Source organism: Mixophyes fleayi, chromosome 9 (assembly GCF_038048845.1).
Source record: "Mixophyes fleayi isolate aMixFle1 chromosome 9, aMixFle1.hap1, whole genome shotgun sequence".
Lineage (NCBI taxonomy): Eukaryota > Metazoa > Chordata > Amphibia > Anura > Limnodynastidae > Mixophyes > Mixophyes fleayi.
In genome coordinates, this window is record NC_134410.1 from 89,794,161 (window position 1) to 89,810,377 (window position 16,217).

Below are 16,217 nucleotides of genomic sequence, written 5' to 3' on the forward strand. Positions count from 1 at the left end.
GTAAGCATGGATGTCTAAATAGACGTGTATATGTATTACCTTCCACTTTGCTGCTGTTTTAGCAGTATTGCACAGTTGCAAGTGTTTGTAATCTGCATTTTATGACAAAGTTACCTAACTATACTATCATTTTTGGGGAATTGGGGCCGATTTGAAGCTCAGTGGTGAACTTGCTTTTTGCTGTGAATTACAAAGGCTCTTTTTAGTGAATTGTCTGGCACCCTGGATTGGTCTGGGTCTGATAAAAGCACGCATCCCGAGGGGGTCAGCGCTCGTCATCATGTATTAGCTGTAGAATCATCACAGTTATTCAAGGAACAGGTGGAGCGATTAAATGAACCATAACTGATTTCATGAGCCAAAGGACAATTCCCTCTTGCACCACTTTTCTTTTCTGCCACTGCTGTGTGGTAATGTTTCCTAGATGTGCAATGAATTGCCGTGTGTTTGAGTCATTGCTCTGTTGCTTAGCATCCAGAGCATAGGAGCTAGTCTGAGTCCAGCCGGTGAGGAGGGCTGGAGAGACAGAGAGAGACAGAAGTTAACCAGCGTTGTTGAGAGTGTCCAGTGTGAGAGACACATTTTATAAGGGACCTGTGCCAATGCACCTATTCACCATTTAAAACAAATATACACATACTTCATAGAGACTGAGATAAAGCATAGTTTCGACGGTTCCTGAATTGTGAAAGGCAGCATTACATATCTGCATCCGTTAAAGACACATATTCTACTTTTAAGGATTGTAGAATTTACTACACTACAAAGTTATACACTAGAGACATTAAACTATAACCCATGTTATGCAACAAGTTCACCAAAATTGGGTAATGTTATAAATGTGAATGTATTATTTGCTTTAGATAGTCTGAATGAAAGAGTTGTTGCAACTGAAAATGTATTCAAGTTTACTACATGTGCACAGATGGTTTATCAAAGAATGGTCAGTCCTGAGAGGCAACCAGGTTTAGTTTAGGTGTCAGAATGGTAGGACTGCAGGTAATATTGGTCCATTGAATATGAATTAACAACCTGGCCAGGGAACAACTAACTCTCAGTGTACTGATGTGCCTTCCTTGTGGTTGTCCTAGCAACTGCATCAGGACCACTTTTAAAACTACAACATGGCCTGAAAGATTTACAACTTGGACCGGCTAAAAAAAATTATATTAAAATTTATAGTCGTTGCCAGTATATTAACTGTGGGGGCTCTTTTGATGTTGTTCTGGTGGTTATTTTAATGGTATGGTTATAAAGCTATTGCTTTAAAGTTGTTTTGCACTTTGTAATAAATATACTGTTGCATCTTCCACTTCTCCTTGCCTGTGTGATCCAAAGAACCCCAAGGTGTCAGGGCTACTCTGTGTGTCTAGGCTCCAATTCCCTGGTAGCCTGACATTTGGTGACAACAGTGGGATCACACAGTCCTGATGTTCTGGTAGAGAGCAGAGGATTGTATCCTGATACAACCTAAACTCTGCAAGAAGTAGACAACAGATAAAGTTGCATCCTAACAGTGTTTGAGCATTGTATTGAAGATTAAACTGAATATTGCATTTTGTGTTTTACAACCTGTCCTAACTGTGCTACTTGTTAAATTAAAATACATTTCCCAATCATCCTTCCTTTTAATAAACATACCAAGGTAATTTTTACATATATCCTCTGTTGTGGCATCCCTGAGAGGTCTGTGTGGATTCAAGGAGGTTGTTCCTTATCTACATATTCACATCATGCTACACAGAAGATCTTTTGGAGATGAGTTTGTTAGTAAGTCTGTGCTAATCCAATCCTCTTGCCCTCAATTTAGTATAACTATATGAATTAAAGTTAAAGCCAAGGATATTGGTACTTGCCATGTCAAATAGCATGGTGGTAGGAACAGTCAGTTTCCTTTCAGTGACATCACAAAAGGAGGAAGAGTGTTGAAATTTATCAGATCTGGGGACTCAATGCATGTTATTCGCCCAGGCATACAGAAGATATGAATGAACTATAAATTATATATTTCTGTAGTCCTTATCACTTTTGCTTTTATGACTGTATTAAAGTTTATATTAAATCTAAAATTTTGTAAATATTGTCCTTGAAACTGTAACAAATCCATAATAAGCCTTTTAATAAAGAGACATATTGCTTGTTCATGTTAACCCTGTCAATGCTGGTGTGTAAATTGTTAACCTTTTGGCTCACAAGGAGCATAGCATGTGGCAGCGTGTACATTTGTGTAGCAGAATTCTTGTTAACCCTTTGAAGGCTGGTGTGTGAATTGCTAACTAACAAAAAGCATAGTGTGTGCCAGTGTGTACATTTGAGTTTTGAGGTCTGATTACCCTGATTCAATAGGTGGTGGCACATAATAGGCGTGAATGGATATGAAATAAATGGACTGGGGTGATTCAGCAAAGATATGTAACCTGTGTGATAGGTGAAAGCAGTGTGTCTTTAAAACACCTCCTTTATACAATAATGGCAATTAACAACAAGGTTCCTCTGGATCTGGTTTTGAATTATACACATTAGTAGTTTATCTGTAACTTTAATTATCAAAACATGTTAATTTATTGTTTAGTTGAAAATTCCCATCAGATAATATCCTTATCTCTTTTGGCAGCTGTTAAGGCTGAAACTCACAGGCCGGCTCACATGTGGATGTCCAAACCAGACATCTAGATCAACTATTAGTCTCTTTGACCTGTCACTTCCAGCTTAACTGTGGCTGGAATTTTGATAGTATTACCAGCATCATAGTTGTTGGTCCAAATATGCAATACTGGCTGCAATAGCGCATCATGTGTGGCCAGCTTAAGACTTGAATAATAGCCAATGTCAAATAATGCAAAATTTAAATCTAAATGATAAAGTTGGTCTTCTAAATTATATACAATGTTTATATGATTTTTTCTTGTTTTAAGCATGTCACTTTCTTAATAAGACTGGAGAAGGAAAGAAGGGTTATGGAGGGGTCTCAGATATTAATAATAGAACAGATTTTGTGGAACAAATTGAGAACCCATTGTGAGGTAAATATTGCCTACATCAGATGTTATATATGACCATATTCCAGCTTTATGAAGTAAAAATGGTACATTTTTAAACGTGAACTAATGGTTTGCAAGTTGGTGATAACTCTGCATTAACAAATTAACGTGACAACATTCAGCACCCAAGGAAACTCAAGACCCTTACCTCTTCAGCCGGTTTAATGATGTGGGTAATCCAATGGATATCAGACATTTTCTGTAAGTCTTGACTCAATGCATTGAGAGCGCAGAGTAGTCCTTCCTCCTTCTGAGGAGAATCCCAGTGCTATTCACACAAAGAATAATTACACAAATATGAAAAAAACAACTAATTGGGGCTGAGTCATTAAAGAAAGTAAGGCAAAAAAAGAAGTAAATGTTCTCCTGGACAAACCATGTTCAATGCAAGGGGTGCAAATTAGTTTATTATTTTGCACATAAGTTAAATACTTGCTGTTTTTCATGTAGCACACAAATACTTAATAGCTTTATTTTTACACTGCAATTTAAAGTTGATCTAGGACAGTGTTGGCTAACCTGTGACACTCCAGGTGTTGTGAAACTACAAGTCCCAGGATGCTTTGCCAATATATAGCAGCTTATTGCTGGAAGGGTATGCTGGGACTTGTAGTTTCACAACACCTGGAGTGTCACATGTTAGCCAACATTGATCTAGGACATGCCTTACCCCAACTATAAATCTGTCCCCACATTTTACATTTATCTCTCCCTCCAATGCAACATGGTTTTTCCCAGGTGCAAAATTACTCCTTTTGTATGCTTTGCTCTCCTTAATGACTCAGGCCCATTGTCTTTGTTATGTGTTCACGATTGGACACTTTTCAGGGGCTAAAGAAGTTTACGTCACAGGCACTTATTAATTAATATCATAGTTACGATTAGCAACTATTTTCCTCTTTTCCTCTAAAGTCCTCTATTGCTCACTGCACTTTATTATTTTTTCAGCTCTTGTTACTCTCCAATATATTTTATAGTTTTCAACTCACTTGCTCTTCAGTTTACAATGTGACATACTACACGCTTTTTAAAGACTTGCAGTAAGATAAGTGCAGTTGACTTTCTCCCATGAGACGATAGGTATTATATATACAGCGTCGGACTGGCCCATCGGGGGGACACCTGCTCACGGGCACATATTTGAGCTTAATTTCGGCCAATTTAGTATTAGCACAGCAGCAGCTGCGGTTCTCAAATGTAGTTTGTGAGTAAGAACTACATTTGAGAAGCACCGCAACCTCAGGACTGATACTAAAATGACCTAAACTGAACTGCTGCGCATGCCCAGTGGCAGCTGCTACTCCTTCCTAATTGGGCCTTTCTGGATCTGAAGAACAGGACATACAGTTGGGATACACAAAATTTTAGTGTTCCTTATAAGTATGAGTATCGTTCTTTGTGAGTATGCTCTGTTTTGAATTTCTCAAGCACATTTCATTAGTATACAGGCATATATGCACAGGCACTTTCTAGCTAATGGTGGAAACTCTTTCACTCAAAAACACATTTCTAAGTTACATTTAGTAGGTCTAAGTCACGTTTAAACAGTTCAGACCTAAAGTATCAGAATATTGATTAAGATTTGATAACAGATACTTGAAATCTAGAGCAAATGAAATTGAGGTCTTTAATATTGCTTCAATTGCTATCAAACTCTTTAATTAAAATATCCAGAATAGGTGTCAGAGAACCCAGTTTAATAAATGCATAAAATGTATTTCACCAATCTTTTTGTTTATCAAGCCACGGCAGCTTTCATGCTGCAGGTCTATGTATACTTATTTTAATGTCTTGTTTGATGACTTTTCTTGCATTTTTATGTATAAAAAGTCCTAGACATACATTTTGGTCACCAAAAAGTATATGGCCTACAGCTAATACTATGCAAATATGCTGCTGGCATATGGTTATTTTTTAAGTTTAGGTTCACTAACGCTGTGTGTCTATGGATGGCAAGGATTTATGGATGTGCAGGCTTGATTGGTGAGTCTTGGTAAGTGAGATTTTATACCTGCAATTTTATTTACATAAATTATATGTAAATAAACTTGCATTTATAAAATGTGGTGCAAGTAAAGGGGGTCCAGCTTCAGCGAAGCCTGAGAAAGATATTTGTAGGAATAATAATACATTTCTCCTTTTTTTTTTTTTCTAACTGCCTACTTCACTGTATGGGCAGCACAGCGGCCTAGTGGTTAGCACTTCTGCCTCACATCACTGGGGTCTTGAGTTTGATTCCTGACCATGGCCTTATCTGTGTGGAGTTTGTATGTTCTCCCCGTGTTTGCGTGGGTTTCCTCCCACACTTCAAAAACATACTGGTAGGTTAATTGGCTGCTATCAAAATTGACCTTAGTCTCTCTCTCTGTCTGTGTGTATGTTAGGGAATTTAGACTATAAGCTCCAATGGGGCAGGGACTGATGTGAATGAGTTCTCTATACAGCGCTGCGGAATTAGTGGCACTATATAAATAACTGATGATGACTGTAAATGAGTAATGTAAATGTAGCTTTTTCATTTGAGCACGACCATAATACCACTTTTGCAGTGTTGCTTGGTATTATGTGGACACCAGTCATTGGTTTTCTCAGTGGGTCCTTCGTGCCCCAGTCTGACACTGTATATATGTGCTGGTGAGCTTACAATTTATAGGTTTCTATAGTGAATGGGTTAATCAAATTGGCTGTGTATAGAAAATGTTAGCTGGTGTATTATATTTTTGTGCAGGGGCTGGCTGAGTAGGGGGCATCTGTCCCTAGGCCAGTCTCAAAAGTGGACTATCTTGGGATGTGTCACCGGGCTACCTGCATTTTTTTCCTTTAAAATGTTCCTAATAGGCTGCTGAACTAAGTCTGGGCCCTGGGCTAAAATATGTCAGCCAGCCCCTCCCTGTTTTTGTGGTACTGAAAAATGATCCTATAAGGTAAGGTTTTACATGTGATCTGAAGGGGTGTTCTAAGAATGGAATGCTTATTGATTTACTTAACCGAAGTTAATCAGATGTATTTATTTGTGGGAAATATACACACACACACACACACACACACACACACACACACACACACACACACACAATTCATTGTTAACCTTTGTACTTAAGAATTTTTAATATTTTCACTCACTCTATTGTTAGATATTCAATAAGAATAGTTTTCTTTAACTTTGGTATCAACCTCTTACATTATTAATGGGCACTGGAAGATGTTGCCGTTATATTAATTTCTTTTATCAGCAAGGCTAAACAATTGGCTCATACAGTATTTTTATTTCTCAGAGAAAGCATTTATATTTATTTAGTTTGTGGGGTCAATGCTTTCAACAGTGGTAGCAAGGAGAGATGCACAACTATAATCATATAAACTAGACTTTATAGACTTTCTAGTTCAATGAAAAGAAGGAAAATACACACTATGGTAATAACTGTCAATGAACTGGTGGAAGATGTGGGGAAGGGCAGAAAAACACCAGCCTCTGACTTCTCTGTTGATCAATAAACAAATGGCAAATAAATGGCAATAACATAGCTCACAATAGTATACTAAATCAATTTCACCCCTATACCGTTGATAAAAGTGTATGTAATACACTGACGCTTTTGCTATAACTCTCAAATTAAAAATTAAAGGTCAAAGGGTCCAGATGGTATAAGTCTAAGATCTAAAACATACATTTTCATTATTATTAACAAAATGTTTTAACATGCTGCAGCAGCCCAGCAGCATTTAAAATGGAAAAAGCTGGGCTCAGAGAGAGAGGAAAAAGTGTTGTAGTAAGCTTATAATCTCAGTGCATGGGCGGGAAACCAGTGGAGAATCACTGTTGAGTTATATTCTGTTTAATAAAGTCATTTGTTAAATTATTTGTGCACTGCAAGGCAAGGTATGTCTTTTTGCAGATAATACAAAGATTTGCATTCCCCCAAAAGGTGTGTGACAAATGAATAGTGATTTGGAGAAAGTATATGACTTGATGACTTGACTAAAGTTTGGAATCTTTAATTCAGTTCATCAAAAAACTTACCTGTTTGCTTCCCATGAAAGCTCCTGTCTCTGTGTACAAAGCCTTGACACTGATGGCCACATCAACAGCTGTATTTCTGCTCAATAACTGCTGTAGGAGAATGAATATTTTAGTTGATAACTTGTTATTAGAGTTAGTCATACTTGCCTACTCCTGCAATCTTGGTTCCGGGAGAGTGGTCGTGACAGGAAGGTGGGAGGTGGCAGGGTGGTACGCAATCGCGTCATTTTGGCCCCGCCTCCCGCTAAAACGTCACTCCCGTCGGGGACGGGGCCAAAATGACGCGATTCTCTGTGAATTCCGGGATGCGGGAGAAATGCCAGCTCTCGTGGGAGCCTGACCCGAATTTCGGGAGTCTCCCGGACTTTCCGGGAGAGTTGGCATGTATGGAGTTAGTATAAAGAAAACTACCCAGACATGCTAATAAATTATACTTCAGACCATTATTTTTGAGTTACTCATCATTTTATTCTGCATCTTCGCCTCCTTTGCTCACAGACAGTTTTTATTGTGAAGCAGATGAAGATACAGAATCAGCCCTGTAGTACTGTGGAAGAAAATACGGAGAACAATAAGGAGAACAAGGAAAAGTTAACTACATACATTAATTATGTTTCTAAAAAATACAGACAGGTCCTCACATTCCTTCTCATACTTCCCCTTTCTGCTTACAATGAGTAATCTAAGATTTCAGTAACTCTTCATGCTCATGGTATCCAACACTGTTGTGAGCTCTCAACTTCTCTTCTGAATAATATCAGTAACAATCTCTGCTTCCTTATATCCTCCTTATACTTGAAACATTATTTGTCAAAGAACAAACTCATAGGGGTAGATTTACTAAAAGGTGGATTTTGGTGCCATTTGTAAACGCCACATATCAGATTCAGTTTTCGGCCCCAAGCTGTATGAATGACTATTCTTCAGATTGGAGGCTGAAAAGTCAAACAGCATCCAATCTGTTGCAGTTTGCAAAACCTAAAACATGCGTCAGGCGCTCATTATGAACGGTCCATCTCATGTTTTTAATCTCCATATGGATAACATAAAGAAAATTTCAGGTAAGTATTTTTCTCTGGAAAACAATATTGAATTACACATTATGGGGCCACTAATATTAGAATTTTTAATGCAACAATAATAATTATTTATTTTACAAAGTGGCAATAATAATTATTTATACATATATAAAGGGGGCAATATTAATCCTTAATTTATATAAAGGTGACATTCTAATTTTATTATTTATATCAAGGGGACAATAATCATTTATAATATAAACAAATATTTATTATTATTAGCTTTTATTTATAAAGTGCTGACATATTACTCAGGGCTGTAGACAAACAAATTACATACAATGACATGAAACAGAAGATAAAGATGGTCCTCCCCAAGTCAGCTTACAGGATAAGAGATGTGGGGAACACTTGATATATAGGTAAGTGGAATACAATTATGTGTAGGGAAAGTGCGTGTGGCTTTTGTAAGGTAGCAACACTATCCGCCAACAATAATAAAGTGGTAATGAATGGCATTTCTGTGAAGCTTCCAGTACTGCATCATTGTTGGAATGAGGAGAAACAGCGGAGGCAGAGACTTGAAACATGAACCAGTCAATGGAGAAATCTTAAAACAGTCAACAGTTAATGTATGTGTGATATTATATATAGAAAATGGGCTCAAGAATTTATTATATACAGAAAAGGGCACAACTGGATATTTAATTTATTTGGGGGCCAACACTTATGTGCACACTTGTGATACTACAAGTGATAGTATGCATTTGCATGATGGTACTTGTAGTGGCACAAGTGCTTGCACTACATTTTTCCCTGGTATCCACCAAACAAGGTTACCAGGAGGAACCTAGTGGTATGTAGCATAGGCCGGTCATCTATAAGTTTGGGGGCTGCTGCTAGAGGACCAGGCCCAATGCTTAATAGTTAAGAAGAAATGTGCACAGCTAAACTAATGTAGGATAGAGGTCTAGGAAATCAATATACAGTAGCAGCTGTGAATCATAAGACCATCCACAATCTTAACCATAAATGAAAAAACACAGATTCAACTCTCACATGTATGAGCTAAATATTATGTTGGATTAATTTGTGTCAGAGTAGTATGCTTATGTCAGATAATTAGATACACAATCAGCACTGATTCCGACAATGCGTCGGACTCAGTTTAACACACAGACAATACGGAACTAAACATGTGCATTCCACAGTAGAACACACTTTGGTTCTCTCATTAACAGTGTGGACCTTTCTGTTCTCCATTTTACCAAATTCAGATTCTACATGACCGGACCCAGGAGAACACCTTTTGGGCAACTTACCGCAAGTATCCAGGATACAATACCGTCTTTATTTCTGGACAGTTTGATCTACATTTGATATATTTGATAGACATTTTATATATTTTTATGATTTAAGTACCCAAATAACAACATGTAGCAATGTAGCAGACAGCACTTCACTACACCTGCTTTTTAAAATCAAATATTTATATTTTTTGGTCTATTTTATTTATTGCGCCTATGTAAAAGAACCATCCCAGTAAGAAGTTGGTGTTTTTTCACAATTAACTGATCCTTCATGAGTGGGTGTAATCATTTTAAGGAATCTACCGTCTTGATATGGAAACATTTATTTGTATCTAAATAACCTGCCTCTCACCTCAAATGAATTGTTTGATTTGTTGGAGAAGGCCTCATTCAGCACTCCATAGCTGCCATTTACAGCATGGGCCAATTCTTGTTCTATTGCCTTGTGAGATTTGGCTGCATCCCGGATCCTGCATGAGGAGAAACATCCCTAGGATTATACATACATATCATGAGTGTGCACAAAAGACAGCCCTTTAAAAGATGTCTCATGATGACAAGCTCCCCAAGATAGTGGGTGGTTATGCTCCCACAGCTTGGAATTTCAGTGTTGCTGGAATGGAGATTTTTCATCAGAATACAAAGAAATGAGTGCCAAACTATTTAAATTGTGTGATAGTTGTCCTTCTAATTTAAGATGGCATGGGTGAGGAAAAGTCAGGATTCAAATTATTTCTATGTACCAACAATTTGCAGAAAGCCATATGGAACTCATACCCTTCAGAATTTCAGAGGTAAAGTCTATAAATACACAATTAGAACATGCTCGTGGGTTTGTATGCACACACTTTGCTATCAAGCATGAGTGCTTCATTGGCGCTTAGCACAGCACTACAATCATCAACATCATTTATTTATATAGCACCACAAATTATGTATCACTGTACAGAGATAGACACACTAGGGTTAGTTTTGTCTGCAGCCAATTGACCTAGCAGTATGATTTTTGGTGTGGGAGTAAACCAGAACACACCCATGCAAACATGGGGAGAACAAACAAACTCCACACAGCTAAGTCTCTGGTTGGGAATTGAATTCACGACCCCAGCACAGTGAGGCAGAAATGATAACCACTGTGCCACAATGATGCCCACTACAAGGAAGCCCTTATGCACAAAGGTGTCTCATTTGTGACAGGATTCTCCACACAATACACATTAAAGTCCTGTCAGCTAGCAATCTGTCTTGTAGCAGTGTGTAAATATTAACATGCATTACTGTTATTAATTTGCATTACCATTATATAGTTTTAGCAATTACTGTAATATATAAACAAAAACTTATTTTCAACCAGTCCAATTTTAAGGTGCGTTTGACTAGGCTCAAATCCATTATGTCCACAGATTTGGGTGGGGATGGAGAAGACATTTATAGTATGCTGTGTGCTGATCTCGTTAGATGCAGTGAATCTCTTAAATCATGTGATTACGTTAGTAAGGGAAGGAATGCATGTGACAGGGGAGATGTCATGATATGAGGAAGAGAAAGAAGGTAAGCAGGAAGCCATAGAGTGAGAATTATGAGAGCAGGGTTCATTAACAACACAGAGTAGTGGTGTAAGTCTTCTGTTAAACTGACCGTGGTGTCAAATGCCACAGTATATAAAACAAAATTCATACAACCATCTTGGTAAAACTGATTTCTAGGGAAAATGGTAGAACTTGGCACTCTTGGCTGGTTTGTGTAATATGCTTCATGGAACTGCCACAATGCACTGTACAAAAAGGTCTTTCCAAACACCTAGTATGGTCTACTGGTTGCTAATGACAGGTCCCAGTGCTTTCTTTAGAAAGAACAAAGCAGGTGAACATCAATGAGCAACAGAATGGGAGGTCTGCATTTCACACTGGCAACTAAAAATGAAGTATGTATACCGATCACTACAATAAGCCATATTATACTCTAGCCACCAGAATGATAAATCAGCCCTAGTAAAGGGAGTCATTTGGTTGTGTTTTGGTGCTCTTCTGTACATTCATTCATGATCCTTATCCAGCCATTAGCTGGAAATACAACACATAAGTCATTGTTTAACAGTAACTTAAGCTATGATTGTATATGTACATGGTGTCTTAATAGAAACTCCTATAATTTACCTGCTGATGAGATTCTCTGCAGAATTTGCAAGATGCTGCAGTTGAGTGAACTCTTCTTCGGTAAGGTACTCCATCGACTGTTGGGAATGAAGCCGTGGTCGGGGCATAGCCCTATAATTCTCACCTTTTCTTTTGTCCTCCCACGATTTCAGGGTGCTCTCAAATGCCTGCCAAAACAGAATGCAAATAAAAGTGTTTTTTCCCAAATGTCTCTTTACCAGTTTCAATATAACAAAGTTTCTACTATTGACCAATAAGGATCATTTACAAACCACAAAACACAGGGACATCAGGCCGCAGACTGAATTTCTGCCTGGAGTTGAGATTGTGGCCTCTCCTGCTAACCGCTCCTGTGCTACCACGTGTGCAAAAGACAGGACAAGCCTCACCTTCTCCTGGTGGACTCTCATCCTTACACACGGAAAGACTTCCGACTCCTGCCGCAAGTGACAGGGCTAAATTGGGCCTCCCACACCCGGAACGAGTCCCAAGCGATCCAGGTTCTGGCTACCATTCATTCTTACCCCCCTCCTGCCATGGAGAAACAGTCCAGCAGGCAGAGAAATACAGCGAAATACAGAAAAATTCTCTCCATAATGATTTGCGGCCTACTTCTGGTCACACAGATCCAAGGGCTGAAGCCCTCCCTCTGCTCCACTATTCTATCCTGACCCGGTTTCCAAGCTAATATAGTAGTGGGGGCCCTGATCTCTCTAAATAGGTCTGCATAATTCCTAGTGATATACTTTCTTCACAGTGCAGAAGAGCACTCACAGCACGACAGATCTGCTTGAAGAAAGACATTGTAAAGGCTGAGGTCAACCAGCACACAGTGGACTACAAGTGTGATAAAGAAGTGTTCAAATTAACAGTTAAACAACCATTGTAAACAAAATATTAAACAGTACACTTAGCTACAACAATAACAAATACAATGCTAAATTTATCTCAGAGACATAACAGCAATATAAACAGGAAAAGAACAATTAACAACCGAATAGCATGGTAAGCATTATATCAGCTCCAAAGGAGAAGTTATGGCACCCAAGGGTCAATGATGCGTGTGGGGAGAGAAGGCTAGCCGGTTTTGTCCAATCCAGAAGAACTCAGAGTGCCCATGCTGACCCCTACCCACTGCCGAATGCACCAACAATAGGCACGTGAGCACCAGAACTGGACAATGGAGCAATGAAAGAAGATGGCCTGGTCTGATTAATCACATTTCCATTTACATAATATGGATGACCAGGTGGGTGCATGTGCGTTGTTTACCTGGGGAAGAGATGTCACCAGCATGCACTAAGGGAAGAAAGCAAGCCAGCTGAGGCAGGGTGATGCACTGAGCAATATTCTGCTAGGAAACTTGGCCTTGGCATTCATGTGGATGCTACTTTGACACTTAACATGTATGGAGACCCCACCTTACAATTTACAGGACTTAAAGAATCTGCTGCTTACGTCTTGGACACCTTCAGAGGTCTTGTGGAATCCATGTCTCGACAGATCAGAGATGTTTTTTGGTGGCACGAGGAGGGCTTATACAATATTAAGCAGGTGGTTTTAGTGTTGTGGCTGATCAGTGTATAAAAATCCAGATTTTATCTCAACATTTTCCATGCTTGTTAATCCAGACAGAAAAGGAGAGTGTTTGCAGCTCTCATGGCTTCACATATAATTTTCGAAATGTTGGATTCTCATGCCGACAATGAGGTTAAATTTCTGATACTTTTGGGTAAACTAAATAACACTCTATGCACTTTAGTGAACATGCATGCCCCTAATCAGAGTCAGTGACAATTCATCAATAAAATCAACTCACTTCTTTCACAAGTATGGAAGGGTCAGGGTCATTAATGTGGTTGTTAACAGTAATCTAGATAGATCATCTTAACCCGTCCCTTTCGCCAGCAGCACTGAGCTGCTAAAGTCAAAAGCATTGGCGACTTTTTAAATATCACGTCCTGTTCCAATCCTGTAGAATTAGGGAACCTGCTACTAAAGAGTATACTTTCTATCGTACAGTTCATAATTTGAATTTCAGGATAGATATGATTCTCCTTAGCCACAGCTTGACCATTAAGCTCCAGACTGCCCAAATCCATCCAGTAGTCTGGTCGGATCATGCAACAATCACTGCATACCTATCAGGTATAGTTCCTCGCCCCTGTCCCTCCATGTGGAGATTATACAAGTCTCTACACCACAATTCTAATACCTTCCAACAAATCCAACTCAGCTCAATTAATGCTTTCAACATAATAATCTCCCTGATACCTCCACCTACGTCCTTATGGGAAACAAATAGACAGTCATATGGGGATATCTTATCAGCATGACCTCCCAAAAAAGAAACACAGCGCTTCACAACAATTGTGCTTAGCTATCCAACTCCAATATCTGGACCTTCAAACTAAACTCTCTCCAGATCCGACAACTGAGAAACGCAAAGACACTAAGACACTATAAACCATTTATGAAAAAGGAGATAAATGCCATTCACAACTTTCTTCAACATGCAAAGCTTGCTAAGCTCTCGCACTCAGTAGCCCAACAATTGGAAGATCCTCATTGGATGAAATTATACAGAAGAATCACATGATATTACATATGGACTCACTTTGAATATACACTTTCATATATTTGGGACTTTTCTATTTTTTACACTTGTTTGCAGAGGTGATATTTTGCAGCGCCCGTCGAGGTGAATACTTTATTTTTGTCTTGCCTATTTATCCTTAGTTACTTTTAAGGCTATCCTTTTGTCTATTCCAAGCACGTTTAAATTGCTCTACTGTATTAGCCTTTACCACCTCTGATGGGAGGCTATTCCACTTATACATTGCTCTTTCTGTGAAGTAATTTTTTCTCAAATTTCCTCTGAACTTCTCCCCAATTTCAGTGCAGGTCTTCGTGTTATTCCGAGATCCCTTTCCTCCTCAGTAGTTTTTATTATAGTGCCGCATTTTTAGCTTTTGGGTTTTTGAGACCCAAGTGCATGACTTTGTATTTTTTGGCATTAAACTGTAGTTGCCAACCCTCTCGACGATTCCTCTAGTCTACCTAGTTCATCAATCATTTGTTTTACCCCTCCTGGTGTGTCCACCCTTCTGCATATCTTTATGTCATCTGCAGAAAGGCATTCTTTCCCTTCAATACCATTTGCAGTGTCACCAATAAAGATATTAAAAAGCACTATTTCAAGTGCGGATCCACTGGTAAAATTTATCTCCTGTGAATGTACTCCATTTACTACAACTCTCTGTTTTCTATCCTGCAACCAAAATCTTATTCATTCAACCATCTTAAATTTTTGGGTTTATTTAACAGTCTACAATGTGGGACAGTGTTAAAAGTCTTACTAAAGTCTAGATAAGCTACATCTACGGCCCCCCTTGATCAGTGCCGTAACTATAAATTTTGGTGCCCTGGGCGAGACAGGGCACCAGCGACTCCCATCTAAGGAGGGGGGTGGGGGGGATTATAGGAGGACAGAAAGAGAAAGAGATTTTAACTTACCAGAGTTTGATGCTTCAGCCGTTAAGTTCCGCCGTGGAACGCATGTGCATTCCACTGACAGGAAGTTCATCATTTGCCTAACTTCCTGTCAGTGGAACGCACATGCGTTCCACGGCGGAACTTAATGGCTGAAGCATCAAACTCTGGTAAGTTAAAATCTCTCTCTCTCTCTTCAGCCCTTAAGCGGAACTTAAGGGCTGAAGGCAGGTAGCAGGTGGCTGCTGCGCCCCCTTGGCTTTGCGCCCTGGGCGACGGCACCGCCCGCACCACCCTCGTTACGGCACTGCACTTGATCAATTACTTTAGTCACTGAGTCAAAAAAGTAAATAAGATATGTTTGATATGATCTCCCCCCAGTAAGTTACTAGATTTTAGATATTCTACAACTCTTTATTTTAAGATTGCTTCCATCAATTTCCGTACTACTGATGTAAGGCTCATTGGCTGGTAGTTGCTTGCCTCTTCCTTGCTTACACTTTAGTACAGTGGGACTACATATGCTCTTTTCCAGTCCTCTAAAATTACTCCTGTAGCTAGTGACTGGTTGAATAATTCTGTTAATGGTGGTACCAGCAAACCATTAAGTTATATTAGCATCCTTGTATGTATCCCCCTGGCCCCATTGATCTATCCATTCGGTTTTGAGAGCTCTGTTAGGACCGTCTCCTGTGTAAATGTACTTGTATCTACCTAATTTTTATGAATTTTTTTGCAATTTAACTGTGCCCCTTCCCCTCTCTTTCTGTAGTGAACATTTTTGGGGTGATGAATGCCTATCAATTTTAAGCTTTGGGGTTACAATTGTGGTTAATGAGGAATGATTAAAAAGGTTGTGTGTCTTCAAACCTTTTCTTATATTAGTGGTGTGTTCTGTGATTCTGACTTTTAATGTCTGTTTTGGCCTTCCAATATATTGAAGCCACAAGGACATTCCAGCATATAGATTATGCCTTCTGTATTGCAGTTGATGGCTTGTCTGATGTTAAATTTTCTTCCATTCAAGTTAGACTCAAAATGGGTAGGTTTAGTGGAGATCTGGCCGTTGCTCTTGCAGGCTTTACAGTTAAGGCTTTTCTCTTTTTTTTTTACAGAAAGAGGTATGTAACTTTTTGTCAGGATACTGCATAAGTTTTTTGCTCTTCTATAAATAATTC

At 38.9% G+C, this 16,217-nt stretch overlaps 1 protein-coding gene across 7 annotated transcripts in view; it reads right to left on the reverse strand.

Annotated features, from left to right (window-relative positions):
* Nucleotides 1–16,217, reverse strand: part of LOC142100822 (diacylglycerol kinase eta-like) — a 481,771-nt gene that overhangs the window by 36,354 nt on the left and 429,200 nt on the right. For 6 of the 7 annotated variants that reach the window (XM_075184666.1, XM_075184664.1, XM_075184663.1 and 3 more), the window contains 4 exons: nt 11,548–11,714; nt 9,744–9,861; nt 7,063–7,152; nt 3,190–3,309 (listed from right to left, as the gene is read on the reverse strand). In XM_075184666.1, the coding sequence (XP_075040767.1) occupies nt 3,190–3,309; nt 7,063–7,152; nt 9,744–9,861; nt 11,548–11,714 (495 nt within the window). The remainder of the gene's footprint in view (nt 1–3,189; nt 3,310–7,062; nt 7,153–9,743; nt 9,862–11,547; nt 11,715–16,217) is intronic. The other variant, XM_075184662.1, reaches the window with a different exon arrangement.